The sequence below is a fragment of the Suillus fuscotomentosus genome (genome assembly GCF_016647785.1).
Source record: "Suillus fuscotomentosus strain FC203 chromosome Unknown F5891scaffold_103, whole genome shotgun sequence".
In the NCBI taxonomy this organism is placed as follows: domain Eukaryota; kingdom Fungi; phylum Basidiomycota; class Agaricomycetes; order Boletales; family Suillaceae; genus Suillus; species Suillus fuscotomentosus.
The window spans coordinates 91,882-107,319 of NW_024539615.1; the positions used below are offsets into that span (position 1 = coordinate 91,882).

The following is a 15,438-nucleotide window of genomic DNA, read 5'->3' on the forward strand; positions in this document are numbered from 1 at the left end:
GAAATCTTGAGGATAGCAACTAGGAATTGCTCCTCAGGTGGAGGAGGGACTGAACTGCTAGAAGATATAGTTTAATTATTGCCTATGTGATATTGTACTAGTAGATACACATACATGTGGTACACCCAGTTGAGAAAATGTGTGAATTCCTGCTCAGAGATCTGCTGCAGGACAATTGGAAGTTGCTCTGTACCATCGGTATCATAACCTGATGGGATAGCCAAAATTCCTTCCAAAGCTGGAGAATGGCGAACAAGTACACCACAATGTACACAAAATAAGGTATTGCCAGCCTATAGTAGAGAAAATTCAAGCCAGGCTTGGCAGACATTCATAGTAGGACTTACACGAAAGACAATATTTCCATCTTCAAACCAAAACTCACTATGCCTTTGGAGAGCCAACCTGTGATTCACATTCATAGTGTGAAAGAGCTTTGGACAGTAGTATATGATGGCCTTGTATAGAGCTCAAATGAAGTTCAAGTCGTGTTCATACCTGACACACTGTGGCTCGCACATTGAATCAACAATGATAAACACCTGTGTGTTTACATAACAAATATCAGTCAAAGCACTGTCAATCTAACTCGAACTACAATGGATCTGTCACCATTACCACAGCCTACTGATGACTCAGGTGTCTGGCCAGATCATCTGCATCAAGCCCATGATACTCTATTCCATATCTATCGTCATGCATCTCAGGCACTCCAGACTTGCAGTGAACTGCATCGCATATGTTTTCATGCTGAGGCCATCAGCAACAATGCCATACCACTATTACGAGCACTGGAGAACTCTTCTGCAGTAGTCGGTGTCCCTATGTCTTGGGTTCTTCAGGTTACAGCAAAATTTGGAATGCTACTGAGGCAGCTACAGCAGGCTGAAACAACAGCACGAGGAGGGTGAGCCTATCATATTCACCACAGTAGTTCTAATATCTAGACTATTGCTAGTGAAACATCAAATATTTCAGTCCCACAGCCAATCACTGTCGCACACACTGGCAAACCAGGGAGACCTCGTAAGGTACCAAATGTCCAGCTGTTGCATGAATTTGCCTCTCCTGGCCGTCATCTACAACAAACCAAGCTAGCACGAGTCATGGGCATCCATCATAATACCTTGCACTCCTACTTGAAGCAGAACAATGTATTTGCGACAGTTGGGCTTGCGGATACAGCAACAACGAGTTATTTCCTCTATCCACCATGTCGATCCCTTGGGAACTGTCCTCCACCAACGCACTATGATCCAACGGCGGCAGTACAAGGTTTCACGACCAAATGCTCTGTGGCACATGGATGGGCACCATAAGCTAATTCGTTGGGGCATCGTAATTCATGGTATCATTGATGGATATTGCCGCACAGTAGGCTATTATTCTCCACTAGCTGCCTACATCTGATCTTCATTGACTTTCAGATAGTCGCCATTCATCCCAGCACAAGCAATAGTGCATCCACAGTGCTTAGGGTGTTTTTGAATGCTGTTGCTATCTATGGCACACCTTCAAGAATATGAGGAGATAGAGGTGGGGAAAACAAAAAGGTCTTGGTATATATGATCATGACCAGAGGGCCCAACCATGCGAGCTTTATGTGGGGATCGTAAGTAAACACAATTTCATTGCTTACATCAGTTGAGTTAAAATCTGCCCCTCATTAGATCGACTCACAACAGCAGGATTGAACGGTCCTGGGTTGAAGTCGGCACCCAATTTGCTCGCATGTGGCATGCATTTTTCTATCGACTTGAGAGGCTTCATGACCTAGATGTGTCCAATGCTCAGCATCTTTGGCTATTACATGAGCTTTTCCTCGAGGAGATTGAGTCTGACTGCTGCTCATTTCAAGCTGAATGGAATGCACACCCTATCTCAGGAGAGGGACATGATCAGAGCCCAAATGTATGTCATCCAATATCTTAAACATGATCAGCTTAATAGGGAAGTTTTTCTTTTGTGGTCATTAGGATATGAGGCTTATGGGCCAGCTCGAACATGGGCTATATGCCGATGATTGTGAAGGAATCCATCCTGACATCATCAGACAGTACTATGGAACTGCAGGCAAGCCTATACATTGTGCACCCCATCAGACTGGAGCAGGTCACCCCTCAGATGAGGTATACTCAGCTTCTGGTTCTACTAATGGAGAATCAGATGATGAAGAATCAGAGGAGGAGTGGGAAGACATCGGTGATTTTGAGAACCCAGGTGTCGAAACAGAAGATCTACAAGAGCTTCCCCAGCTCATTGCTGCTGATCATGATGCTCATTTCCACCATAAGCCTGTTCGTGTTCCAAAGCATGCCAGTCCATTCAACTCTGCTACTCTTCACAACACCTTTCATCAAGCTTTTACTCAAGTATGAGAGGCAGGACACATCCCAGAAGGATTTGGTGTTCTTCCACATGAATGGGATGGTGATGAGTATCCCTCACATGAAATAATCCGATCAGGACGACAGGGGACCAAGGAATTACGAATCCCCTTGCCTGATTTTATTTGGCAACCTAGGGCAATAAAATGGTGTCAAGCACTCGATATCATGTTCAGGCTTTTGGAGCTTGCCAATACCGATGTTGGATCTAGTAGTGACACAGATAGTAATACCAATAGTGTTGGGCATCACAATGGCTCTGATAGCTAACTACGATTATAGTACCTAGACTCTCAATATACAAGCAAGCAGACTGGCTTAAAGTCGACGATATTAAGTTTGAAGTGTCCATGCAATTATACAGCATGTACAGCCACAGATCATGTGATGAATAATGTGGTTGAATTCAACTACAACTGAGCACTTTCATACTACAACAATCTACAGCCAACTTAAAAATTACTACTGTCTCTTCTGTCACCAATCACTCCTTTATCTTTCTGCTACCTTCTTAATTTTTCATATGGCTCCCAAGCGCAAACGACAGGCCAGCAGCCAAATGGACAATGCTAGAAAGTCAACCTCGACACTAGCAGTTAATTCCATCTTGCAGGAATTGCTCAGTAATTCAGCTGGATCATCAACTGCCTATAAAAAGGCCAATAGCGAGGCCAATCAAGGCTTAAAGTCTGCTTCTCAATCTCACAGCAGGCCAAAGGCTCAGATGGTCTCTAAAGTAAGTGTCAGCATGTTTTAAAATGAGTTGTTGCTCAGGCAAGTGACTGTTGGAATGTTTGTTTATTAGTCAAAGCCAGCTCGCCTTCCTAACTTCCACTTTAAAGCTGGAGAAATAATCTTTATTCCCTGTGGAACAAGACAGGTGAGCTGTCGGTATCATAACTGTGATTGGCTGGGATTGCTGACTGCTTTTTAGTCTAAGAAGACCTCACATTCGTATATCCCACTTCTGACACCTGTTCTTCACAATCCCCAAGCACCAACTTTGGTGGAGGTCCAGACTCTTGAGGTCATGAGACTGGCGATCACAGATTATGTCGATGGTATCATCATCAGCAAGAACTGGTCTTTCGAGCTCTTTGACCTAGAGCTTCACAAATTTTTCCCTCGGCTCTTCCTTTATCTTGATGCCTTGCCAAAGTTGATGAATCCAGATTACGAGGAGGACCAAGACGAGATCTTTCAGTATCTGCCCCAATACTATCTTTGTGTCAAAGAGAAGCGCAGGATCATAATTCCTCCTGGTATCCAATTCCCTGATGGGTCATCGGTGGCACGAAATGCAAGGACGAATTCGAGAGGTGGATTTCGTGAAAATGTGGTGATTCTAGGTCAGTCCTCAGTTTGTTCGCTTCAAACAGACTATGCCAATTCCTGCCTTCTTAGTCACTCATCAAAGCATCCTACTGTCAGTGTTGCAAGGGTGGGCGAAATCAAAAGGGAAGGAGAAGGCCACTCTTTCATCTAGCTCAGCATACCATGGTCGTACCAAGTCTGAGAGTATATCCAGTGACTCAGAAGACAGCTCCACCTCATCTGAGTCAAGCTTATCAGAGCCCCCTCGCAAGACCAAATATCATCGAGGTATGGTATATTGTTTTTTTTGTTGATTGCGAGCGAGGCTCATATTAAACTTTTGTGATCAGTATCAAGAGAAACTGATGACAAGATTATGCCTGCATTGGACTCTGAAACCATATCCGAGTCGGCTACTATAGTTGACTTGACTGCAAGTGATGACAAATACACTGGTGACTTTTTTGGTTCTTTCAGTTTAGATAATCATGATGTTGTTGCTGAGCCAGAGGCACCTGTGGAGGCTGACCTCACCCCTTTGTAGCCTGTCTCGTCATCTCCACTGCAGGCCTCTGTATCTTTTGTTATTGATCCCAGTCTTGATAACCCCCCAACCTTGCAGGCCTCTGGGTCTTTTGTTCTCGATACCAGCATTGACAACCCATGGGAAGGGAATCGTCTTTTCAATTTCTAGATTTTTTTTGGCACCTATATCGTTCAACTTGAAATATACCCATCACCGATTGACAGCACTGATTATAATCCTTTTACACTGACTTTATTATATCTGTTTATATTCTGATACTTGTACATAGTAACTATCTCTTACTACAATGCTTTAATTGACTTGTTTCGTGTAAGTCTGGGTGGAAATGAGCATGACGATGATAAAATACACTCTGTCAAATATTGGTATCACAATTTTAATTTCGGGGCGACATGATATAATTTTGGGGCGACACATGTTGCAGTTTTCGGGGCGACACACAATAGTTTTCGGGGCGACACAATTTCCTTTTTCGGGGTGTCACACAAATTCAATTTCGGGGGGCACACTTTTTATTTCGGGGGGGCACAAATAATATTTGTGCAGATTCAGCAGCATACATCTCACATTGGGGTGAACAATATTTAAAAGAGGTTTATATGTTGTACAAAATGTGAAAACAATATTTGATATTTAAACTAACATAAAGATGGGTGCACGACTTCAAATTTTGGTGATGTTTTGTGTGTCATCCAAAATATCAAATATTCACAACCATATTCCCACAGACAATATGTCAACAAATATAATAGATATAATCAGATTTTCCATGTCTGCTTCAATTTAAAGTTTGATTCTTACATAAAACTTTGGAGAAAACTTGAAGTTTTGCCAAAGCTTGACATTTAAATCGAGTTTTAATGTCATGTCATCTGTAAAACTTCAAGTTTTCTCCAAAGTTTTACATGGAAATTGAACTTTAAGTTGAAGCAGACATGAAAAATCTGACTATATTTCTTATGTTTGTTGACATATTGTCTGTGGGAATATGGTTGTGAATATTTGATATTTTGGATTACACACAAAACACCACCAAAATTTGAAGTCGTGCACCCATCTTTATGTTAGTTTAAATATTAAATACTGTCTTCACATTTTGTACAACATATAAACCTCTTTTAAATATCGTTCACCCCGATGTGTCTGAAGTGAATGCGACTCCCCATGCCCGCTGTTCTATTTTCAGCAACTCTTTTCCACTTGCTGAATTCCAAATGATGATGTGCCTTTGTGTGCCTGCTGCTAGTTTTGTTCCATCTGGGGAGTACGACACCGAGTTTGCCTCATTGCCCACTTTGAGTGGTCCGAGGACTATTTTTCCCGTCTCCCTCTTCCACACGCATACCGTTTTGTCCCATGATGCACTTGCAAATGTCTTGTTGTCCGGTGCAAATACAACATCCCAAACCAGATTCTCATGGCCCTTAAACGAGACGGGAACTCTTTTGAGCTCTCTCTTGTTTGTCGCAACTTCCCAGACCAGGATGCTTCCATTCCCTCCCCCACTCGCTATCCAACGTCCATCAGGGGATGCCGAGACCGTCCAGACTATATCATCGTGTCCCAACAAGGACTTTCCCACTTGTTTCCCCGTGTCCAGATCCCACACCCGAAGACTCTGGTCGGCCGAGCCAGTGACGAGAAGACGGGCACCGGGGATGAAAGCTACTTCATTCACAAATTGCTCATGACCCTTGAGTGTCAGTTCAACAGGCTGGGCGGGCACTTTTGTGGATGCTTTGTGAGTGGTGACCGCCATTCAATCTTGTCCGGTATCTCGCTTAGCAGGAATATTGAGGGGGCAGCAATCACTTACATGCGCTATGGTGAGTAGTCGTTAAGTTGCATCTTCTGTAGGATACTGACTATTTCTGAACCCTGATGTCAGCTTTGCTGTAGACACGTGGTATCATGCATACGGATCATCTTCAGCGCTTCTTCCAGGAACTTTCTTCAGTAGGCGCCGTGGGCGCTTTCACTGTGTTTGAAGACTCTCAACTTGTCATAATTTCCCGGCCACGTTCGATTCAGTTGACCCGAGATCTCTTCCTGCGTGTATATTGTACTGATAAGTGATAACATGAATGTAACGAATCAATTGCTTGATACTGATTGGCCGTGGTAATAGCAACACCGTCCAGGTCAGGCTGAGGGAGAATGAGATGTCCGTTCCTGCCAGCATCATTGGTTCTTGAAAGTGGCAGCTTTGCTCCATTGCATACTTATCCCCATGTCGGCCTTGCTGTAGACTGTTAGCGTATAGACTTGCAATTACTCTTTTCTATCAATTTTGCTTCTTGGTACTATACTGATTCAAGTGCTTCTTTCAGAACGTTTTCCTGGCCATAGCAAGCATCGCGACTGCTTTTACTGCGCTTCAACATGTCGTGGCTGATACATTGTATCGGTCAGCCTATCAGTCGAACCAAGATATCCTCTCGCACTGCTCTTCTAATGTTAGGTGACCACATGGATGCAATGAATCAATGGGTTCATATTATTTGGCTGTAGTACCATCATATTTCAGGTTTGTGTTCCCGTGGGCAGTTGGAAAGCTTCGAGTCCTGCAATTTGAAGGCTCAGCAAGGTCTTTTATATACTTTAGGTTGGATAGGCTGTTTTCAATGCCTCCTTGGTTTACGAAATAACAGTGACCATTCTCCTTGGATCTGCCTGAGATAGACAGCCGCCGCCGTCGCGGGACTTGTTAATCAAGGATGCAACAGTTATTTGACAGTCCTGTATTGAAGCACAAAGTTCTGGAAAGGTAGACGTGGCGCTGGACCAACATCTAACATTCTAAGGTGAAACGTTTCCTGCACAAGCAATTCGCGTGGCCCCCATGTACATGCTCCACATGAGCTCCACACTGCTCACCGTTCGAATCTGCACTTTTATTCGGACATATCATTCTGATGGTGGGAAGCAGTCCCTCTGCGCAACAGTATATAACACATCACAGTACATGTAACAACGAAATCTGTGGGTCAAAAACGTGTTGGTACGAAATGCGCGTCGTTTACCTTTTTCCCGACATCATAAGCATTCTGCAAAAGGTTGCAACTTGTAGGTATATACGACCAAATACCGAATCATCCTTTTGACTAGGGTATCTTCCATCGATGATGTTGTCGGGATTGGGCATAGTATAATTGGCGAAGCAATCATGCGCGTAGTTGATTTGTCCGATTCGTTCATGCATCCCACTGATAAAGCTGGGCAGCGCGCAAAGACCGTTCGAATCTTTTGTGCAGCCATGAATGCCCGTCAGTGGCACCACGCCATCGTTCAGAAGGAACCGGATATGAGTTGGTTCCTCCGAGGCTGGGCAACTGATCACCTGGGCTACAAGCTGGCTGGCAAAAGGTGCGATCTGGCTAGAAACGTAAGACTGATGTGACACGTCAGAAATAGTGACAGGCGGTGGTTCATGAGAACGCGTACACGGTGAGGGGGTATATGGTCGGTTGGAAGAGGACCAGTCGCAGCTAGACTAGTAAAGTTCAGAGCAGTGACGACTGAGCCCTTTCGTCAGCAGTCTTGCATTGGAAAGAAAGGCAGTGACAACATACTACAGGAGATGACCGTGTCATGGGAAGCGTCAACATATATAGGTTGATTAAGAGGGAATGTGATGTTGCTCGAATCAAGAGTGCTGTTGGTGCTGCTGTTCCAGACATTGATGGGAGTGTGAGTGAGACGCGACACTAGCTCCTGAACATAGCCAAGGCCCTGCGCTGCCGCTGTTGGATTCCCTGGTCCATTGCTGTACCAGAAATCTTTGTTCACAACGAAGTCAACAGTCGCTCAGGCTACGAGTTTACCGCTCAATGTACTCACCAAGATCTGCAAATAGAGATCCCCGCTGAGATCAGCAAGGATGATTTGAGGGAACATACCGTTGTAGTACTCGAATCCTTCCCATTCTTCCTCAGTGAAAAGGTCGCAAAACTTGGAATATCCAAGGGCCACCGTCTGCAGCATGTCACAAATCCATGAAGACAGCGTAAAAGGATGGAATTACCTCATAGGCGCACAGTTCTTGCATGTCAACCAATAGCGAGATGGTCAAATTCATTCCTTGGATCATTGGTTGCAAGCGCCTTCGAGCATCTTTGAGATAGATATCCGCCCATTTACTGGCCTGGGTGCCACCGAAATAACCGATATCCTCCGAATTGGAATTGGGGCACACATCATAAGGAGCGAGGGTGTTGTTGAAGTTGTTCTCCTCGATGATGATCTCCTGATGATAGTCAGTCTTGTAAGTTCTGACGTCAAAAAACCCTGCAGCAAAGTTCAGGCTACCGATAGCATTATCAGGCACAGCCCACGCAGAAACATGAAGGAATTGCTCACGCAGAATCCACCATGCGATCTATACGACATAAGCAAACAATCAGAGCGCATTGTGAAACAAACGTTCGATGAAGGCAAACCTTCGGAAGTAGTGCGGAATACTGGGAGGTCCGTGAAGCCATTAAGCAACTGGCCATATCTGTAGCGGAAGGCAACCCCGTTGCTAAAGCTGACGGAGGAGACTGTCAGTGGAAGCATCCCAAAGAAGAGCCAACGTACAGCGATTCGCGGCCAAAAGGCGTCAGAATCTCCGCGCCCAACTTATATGTCCAGGTTGCCAAGAATTCCAAATCACTAGTGGCGCTGAATCCTTCTGTCAGCGCAGCAGCATGAATGTCAGAGGCGAACTGAGAAGGTCCGGAGCCAGAAGTTGGATAGCGGGCACCGTGGCGCATCAAGAGATGCACCGCATTGAGGCCACACCCTTCTGGGATGATGGGGGATGCATCAGGAAGCCCAAATGACTCTACGGAGTACATGGGCGACAAGTTGCCCCAGTGACGCGTCACGTTGAAAGTGCTGTCTGCACCATCTGCCGAATTTGGCCTCGACAAGGGAAATATGTTTTCGACCTTAGAGAAGGGGATGGCAGTGACAATGGCCGCAGGTTCAGCACCAGCTGAATTTTTTTTAAGTAGAACACAGGAGATACAATTAGCATCATCACTTACTAGGCGTTGGACCTGCATAACCGACTTGAGATGCGTCCGGGAAGTAAGCATCAACAGCAGTGTTGGTGGCACCGGGGGGAGGATAAGAATCGACGACGGTTGATCCTGCATAACTGGATGCGGACTCTGCAGCGCAGAACGGCAGAGCAAGCACCAGAACGGTAGCAAGCATGGCTTAGTGGGTTAGAGAGGTCAGTCGACATACTTTATATAGCAAAAATAGCTAGTAAGAAGTTAACTTCGAACAGAACACCGCATGGACATGCTCGAAAATCAAAATGACATTGGCATGGGAAATTTGAAAATCATTTCGAATTGGGCACTAACGAAATGTATATTTGGTCGTATATACCCACAAGTTGCCACCTTTTGAAGATCGTTCATGAAGGTGAACGACGCACATATTCCACTAATACATTTTTGACTGACATATTTCGTTATTACATTTTACATTTATAACAAGGACATGCCGGTCTGTTCTTCGACACCAAATTTATTTACGGTATGTAGCAAGTGAGGAAACACGATAGTTCTGTTCTTCGTTTGTCTCTGCAAACAGCGTAAGATTCTCTTCGTGTTCTCACCCTGGACAATGACTGTGAGCAAACAGATCTGTTCCCAGGTCAAGTACTGTGCAAGCCAGTGTCAGTCCTTGGCAACCATTGTGTGTGGCTGCATACGCTGCATGCAGCGGAAATTGCCTTCAGTTTACTGTCCACGAAGAACGGTGGAATCCAAACAGCAAGGAAAACTCGGCAATAGACCTATCTTCATCTGCAAGTGCAGGATATCTCCGCATCACAGGCGCGTCACGACCACGTCAATTTCACCTGGCCCATTGTTTGCTCTGTTGGCACATGCAGTTCAGGTATGACCGGCAAATAAGTGGTATCTGAACAAGAGAATGCTGCTTACGATGTTAGTCCTCTACTGGGATCATAATTGAATTGCATAAGTATCTTCCAATACATGTAGTAACATCTACAAATACTCAGAAGGGACAAGAAGCCTAGCGAGAACCTGAAGTGAATTGTGATAAACGTGGGAGGCACCTTGCGAAAACCGCAAAGCAGCTGCTGTATGGGGCAGGTGCGACATTTAGTGGGGAAGAGGGTCTGGGACCTCTAGTCTGCAACGTTGCTGGCCCAGTTTCATTGACCACATCGGATGTCCCCGCTGGTGGCGTGCTGCTGCTGCTTGAGGCACCAGCGTGAGCTTGCCAGTTGCGAGGAGGACGTTGTAGCCGCAACAACTTGTCCCTTTTTCCACTGTGGGCATTAGCGGTGCGCTGCGAGACAGCATCAGCGTCACTAGATGGATGTCGAAAAGTCAGGAAAGCTTACATATTTGCCTCGTGTTGCAGGGACGTCTACAAGGGGAACCCCGCGTGGGCGAGGAGTATGGTCCTGGGAAGCAGAGGAGCGAGAAAAGATACAACTTGAATGTATCACGTTTTTGATTTTGGAGCCTTTGGCGTTGCGCGTAGTGCCGGCGCGATTGTTGCGTCCAGTTGGATCAAACTGTCAAAGGATGGTGAGACGTGCATCAGATCTACTGTATCATATGGACTTACATCATCGAAGAATCTATTAGTCGCTATTGGAGTGAATTTTGGGCGAAGCCGCGGATCTGGGATGGTTTTCTGTAGGACTGAAATTAGGGATTGTAGAAAACAACGAGCGTGAAAGCGGCGTACCTTGACAATTTTCTGAGTGGACTATATGACAGGTCACCGGGCGTGAAGTATGATATGACGAGATGATTGGCTCGCCTGTTGGAACTCCTTCTCTGACTCGCTCAGAGGAATTGTCCATGTGCGAACATGTCCGTCCTGACAGCCAGTCGCGATGAGTTTTCCGTCCTCGGAAAATGCCACACACCAGACTGGATCAGGGTGCTCGAGTGGCTCGCCGATGGGTTCGAAAGTGGTCAAGTCAAAGAACCGTGTCGTCTTGTCGTGTGATGTGGTGGCTAATTTGGTGCCACTGGGAGCAATGGCTAGTGATAAAAAGGATTCGGTAGTATGCGCATCGAACTGTTTGATGATGTCTCCGGTGGTAGCATCTGATATTCGGATGTCTCTCAGGTTTCCACTGACAAGACGGAGACCATCTGGAGTGAATGTGACTCGCCATGCCGGCTGTTCTAATTTTAGCAACACTTCTCCACTTGCTGAATTCCAAATAATGATGTGCTTCTCTGTGCCTGCTGCTAGGTTTGCCCCATCTGTGGAGTACGACACCGAGTTTACATATGCATCACCACCCACTTTGAGTGGTCCGAGGGCTATTTTCCCCGTCTCCCTCTTCCACACGCATACCGTTTTGTCCTCCGATGCACTTGCAAATGTCTTGTTGTCCGGTGCAAATACGACGCCCTGAACCGCATTCTCATGGCCCTTACACAAGACGGGCACTCTTTTGAGCTCTCTCTTGTTTGTCGCAACTTCCCAGACCAGGATGCTTCCATTCTCTCCCCCACTCACAATCCAACGCCCATTATGGGACGCTGAGACCGCCCAGACTTGGGCATCGTGTCCCAACAAGGGCTCTCCCACTTGTTTCCCAGTGTCCAGATCCCACACCCGAAGACTCTTATCCGTCGAGCCGGTGACGAGGAGACGGGTACCGAGGATAAAAGCTACGCCGTACACAGCTTCCTCATGACCCTTGAGTGTCAGTTCAACAAGCTGAGCGGGCGCTTTTGTGGATACTTTGTGGGTGGTGACCGCCATTCAATATTCAATCTTGTTCCATGTCTCGCTTAGCAGGAATACTGAGGGAGCAGCAATCACTTACATGCGCTATAGTGAGTAGTCGTTAAGCGTAAGGTACTAATTATTGAACCCTGATGTCAGCTTTGCTGTAGACACGTGGTGTCCTGCATACGGATCATCTTTAGCGCTTCTTCCAGCAGCTGTCTTCAGTAGCCGCTGTAGCCGCTTTTACTGTGTTTCCACCCGTTGTTGATATAATTTCCCAGCCACGTCCGAGTCAGTCGAAGGAACGTAACACCCTTGTTGAGGGTCCGCTGAGCAACTTATAGGCGAGCATGATCCAATTCAGCAAACCTCGTCGCTTCCTCGTCAAGTCCATGGACCAGTTTCGTCGCCACGAGACAAATGCACGGGACTACATCCCCAGCACTGGAGGTGCAGGCAGATCTGGAACACCAAGTCGCTTCGATACTAGTTTCTACCGCACTCATGATGCTCTCGGATACATCCCGTCTGACGTGCAGTCTCTACGCTCCCAAGCCACTTATTCTTCTGGACTCCCTCCCTATGTGTGCAGCGGCTGGTGGGTTTGGTCCTGGTATACCCCGTAGCTCCGGGGTTGAGGAGCGCAGCGCGTACGGTAGCTACGCCAGTTCCATCATCTCTCAGGATGCTGGACCGCCAAGCACGGCAAGCATTGGCGGTTCTGCCATGGCATTCTCGCAGTCAGACCGTTTACAGAGGCGTGGCTCCTTCTCCTCTGCTGCTGGTGCTTCTGACATGGCCAGCATGAGTGGATATGATTACAAGAGCCGGGACGGCATGACGACGTGAAGAGCCAGTATGCGGGGACGCAATCGGGCGTAACTGTGTTCTAGATGGCGCGAGTTATTCTACTGTAGCAGATCCTATGCGCGAGCTGGTTTGTGTGGGACTGGTTCATAGCTGGTGAAGCCACGGCCAGCTAGGCCAGCTCCCTTGCACTTCTTGTCGCATCTTGGCAGCCTGTCGGTGTCTTCAGGTTATCCCTTTTCTTCAGAGCGAGCCGGCGGTTGTCATGCGACAGTCTCGTCGTGTACGCGAATGTTACGGTAGCATCCGTACGCCTGCATAGTGGTCTGCATGCTGCTCTCCGCGTAGGCGGTGTTTGACTTTTTAAGTACTTTATGCTTATGCTGAAATCAGGATATGCAATGCACTATGTTTCAGTAAGAAGTTCACTTCGAACAGAACACCACACGGACATGCAAATATCGTTGGCATCTGAAATTTGAGAACCCATATGATAATTTCAAATTCGGTACTAACGAGGTGTACCTCGTTTGCCCCGCGATGGGGAAACGAGTTTGATACAGTACACTATTTCATAATGTATAAATCTCATCTTGTATCGAGTTTTGGCAGCTTCCATCGTGGTATGTAGGTAGACGCCCAGAAAATTGTATAATGTAGAATGAATGCCAAGCCTTCGAAGGTCCGATATACACTATGAGATATAGCCTGTACTGAGTAGGACTAGTACTACTGCTGAGTTGCCGGAAGTTGATACATAACAATTGAGGAGCTTACAACACGGAGATGTCTGGGATGGTTTTCTGCAGGACTGAACTCAGGGATTGTACAGAACAACGAGCGTGAAAGCGTACTTTGAGAATTTTCTGAGTGGACTATATGACAGGTCAGCGGGCGTGAGGCATGATATAAGGAGAAAATTTGTTCACCTGTTGAAGCTCCTTCTCTTACTCGCTCAAAGGAACTGTCCATGTACGAGCACATCCGTCGTAACAGCCAGTAGCAATGAGCTGACTGTCTTGGGAAAATGTCACACACCGGACTCCGTCAGGGTGCTGGAGCGGCTCGCCAATGGGTTCGAAAGTGATCAGGTCAAAGAACCGCGTCGTCTTGTCGTCTGACGCGGTGACGAATTTGGTACCATCGGGAGCAATGGCTAGTGAGAAAAATGCAGCGGTGTGGGCGTCAAATTGTTTGATGATGGCTCCGGTGGTAGCATCTGATATTCGGACGTCTTGCATGTTTCCACTGACGAGACGGAGACCATCCGGAGTGAATGCGACTCTGAATGCCCGTTGTTCTATTCTCAGCAACTCTTCTCCACTTGCTGAATTCCAAATAATGATATTCCTATCTGTGCCTGCTGCGAGTTTCGTCCCATCCAGGGAGTACGACACCGAGTTTGCAGCACTGCCCACAGCGAGTGGTCCGAATCGGATGATTATTTTTCCCGTCTCCCTGTTCCACACGCATACTGATTTGTCCCATGATGCACTTGCAAATGTCTTGTTGTCCGGTGCAAATGCGACGCTCGGAACCCCACTGTCATGGCCCTCAAACCAGACGCGCACTCTTTTGATTTTGAACTCTCTCTTGTTTGTCACAACTTCCCAGACCAGGATGCTTCCATTCTCTCCTCCACTCGCTATCCAACGTCCATCAGGGGACGCCGAGACCGCCCAGACTGTGTCATCATGTCCCAACAAGGGCTTTCCCACTTGTTTCCCCGTGTCCAGATCCCACACTCGAAGACTCTCATCGGCCGAGCCGGTGACGAGGAGACGGGTACCTAGGATGAAAGCTACTTCAAACACAAGTTCCTCATGACCCCCCAGTGTCAGTTTAGCAGACTGGGCGGGCGCTTTTGTGGACGCTTTGTGGGTGGTGGCCGCCATTCAATCTTGTTCGGTGTCTCGATTAGTAGGAATACTGAATACTGAGGTAGCAGCAATCACTTACATGCGTTATGGTGAGTAGTCGTTAAGTTGCGTCTTCTGTGGGATACTGACTATCCCTGAACCCTGATGCATGATGACTTGCTTTTGCTGTAGGCACGTTGTGTCCCGCATACGGATCATCTTCAGCCAGAAGTTTCCTTCGGTAGGCACCGTGGCCGCTTTTACTGTGTTTCAACTGTCGTAACTGATATAATTTCCCGGCCATGCCCGAGTTAGTCAACCCGAGATCTCTTCTTACATTCATCTTGTACTGATAAGTGAAGACATGAATGCAACGAATTTATCACTTGATACTGGTTGGCTGTGGTGATTGCACCTCCAAGTCGGGCTGAGGGAGAATGAGGTTCTCGTTCCTGCGAGTATCAAAGTTGGCTCTTGAAAATCGCACCTTCGCTCCATTGCATACTCTCCTGGCCACTGCACCGTGAGTCAATAAATTCCGCGATTACAAGTTTGGACAGTACAACGAAATATGTCAATGGAGAAGGGGTTACTAACGTATCAAATGCGCGCGTGCTCTGCACCAACGTTTCGCCGAAGTGCAGATTCCACAAATAGGCGAAGTTGATTGTTTAGACGTGCCTCGCATCACTTTTTACGGTCTGTATATGCGATGACGTTCAACGGCTGCCAAGGACTCACCCTCCGACGTGCTGTACTCGACCTTCGTACCGATGCGTTCGCACACGGTTCA

The 15,438-nt window shown here is 46.8% G+C and overlaps 5 protein-coding genes across 5 annotated transcripts; 4 read left to right on the forward strand and 1 right to left on the reverse strand.

Moving 5' to 3' along the window:
• Positions 1–1,158: 1,158 nt before the first annotated feature.
• Positions 1,159–1,377, forward strand: F5891DRAFT_909764 (uncharacterized protein; the record flags this gene model as incomplete). The annotated part of the gene is made up of 1 exon (XM_041373604.1): positions 1,159–1,377. A coding segment is annotated over one exon (219 nt), but the record flags the coding sequence as incomplete, so codon positions are not given.
• A 194-nt stretch (positions 1,378–1,571) lies between these two features.
• On the forward strand, positions 1,572–2,378 carry F5891DRAFT_1196605 (uncharacterized protein; the record flags this gene model as incomplete). Its single annotated transcript, XM_041368329.1, has 3 exons — positions 1,572–1,612; positions 1,689–1,911; positions 1,977–2,378. 3 exons carry the CDS (start codon positions 1,572–1,574, stop codon positions 2,376–2,378), a joined length of 666 nt encoding a protein of 221 aa, XP_041218854.1.
• A 532-nt stretch (positions 2,379–2,910) lies between these two features.
• Positions 2,911–4,395, forward strand: F5891DRAFT_1196606 (uncharacterized protein; the record flags this gene model as incomplete). The annotated part of the gene is made up of 6 exons (XM_041368330.1): positions 2,911–3,123; positions 3,193–3,267; positions 3,322–3,736; positions 3,792–3,989; positions 4,052–4,194; positions 4,246–4,395. The coding sequence occupies 6 exons, from the start codon at positions 2,911–2,913 to the stop codon at positions 4,393–4,395; spliced, it is 1,194 nt and encodes a 397-aa protein (XP_041218855.1).
• Positions 4,396–7,075: 2,680 nt separating this feature from the next.
• Positions 7,076–9,525, reverse strand: F5891DRAFT_1067153 (histidine phosphatase superfamily). Its single transcript, XM_041363147.1, has 11 exons — positions 9,279–9,525; positions 8,827–9,226; positions 8,688–8,776; positions 8,608–8,626; positions 8,273–8,552; positions 8,148–8,223; positions 7,821–8,027; positions 7,693–7,766; positions 7,337–7,639; positions 7,156–7,182; positions 7,076–7,126 (listed from the first exon to the last, which is right to left on the reverse strand). The coding sequence occupies exons 1-10, from the start codon at positions 9,448–9,450 to the stop codon at positions 7,156–7,158; spliced, it is 1,647 nt and encodes a 548-aa protein (XP_041218856.1). The 5' UTR covers positions 9,451–9,525; the 3' UTR covers positions 7,076–7,126.
• A 2,804-nt stretch (positions 9,526–12,329) lies between these two features.
• On the forward strand, positions 12,330–12,828 carry F5891DRAFT_986031 (uncharacterized protein; the record flags this gene model as incomplete). Its single annotated transcript, XM_041377686.1, has 2 exons — positions 12,330–12,577; positions 12,606–12,828. 2 exons carry the CDS (start codon positions 12,330–12,332, stop codon positions 12,826–12,828), a joined length of 471 nt encoding a protein of 156 aa, XP_041218857.1.
• Positions 12,829–15,438: the final 2,610 nt, after the last annotated feature.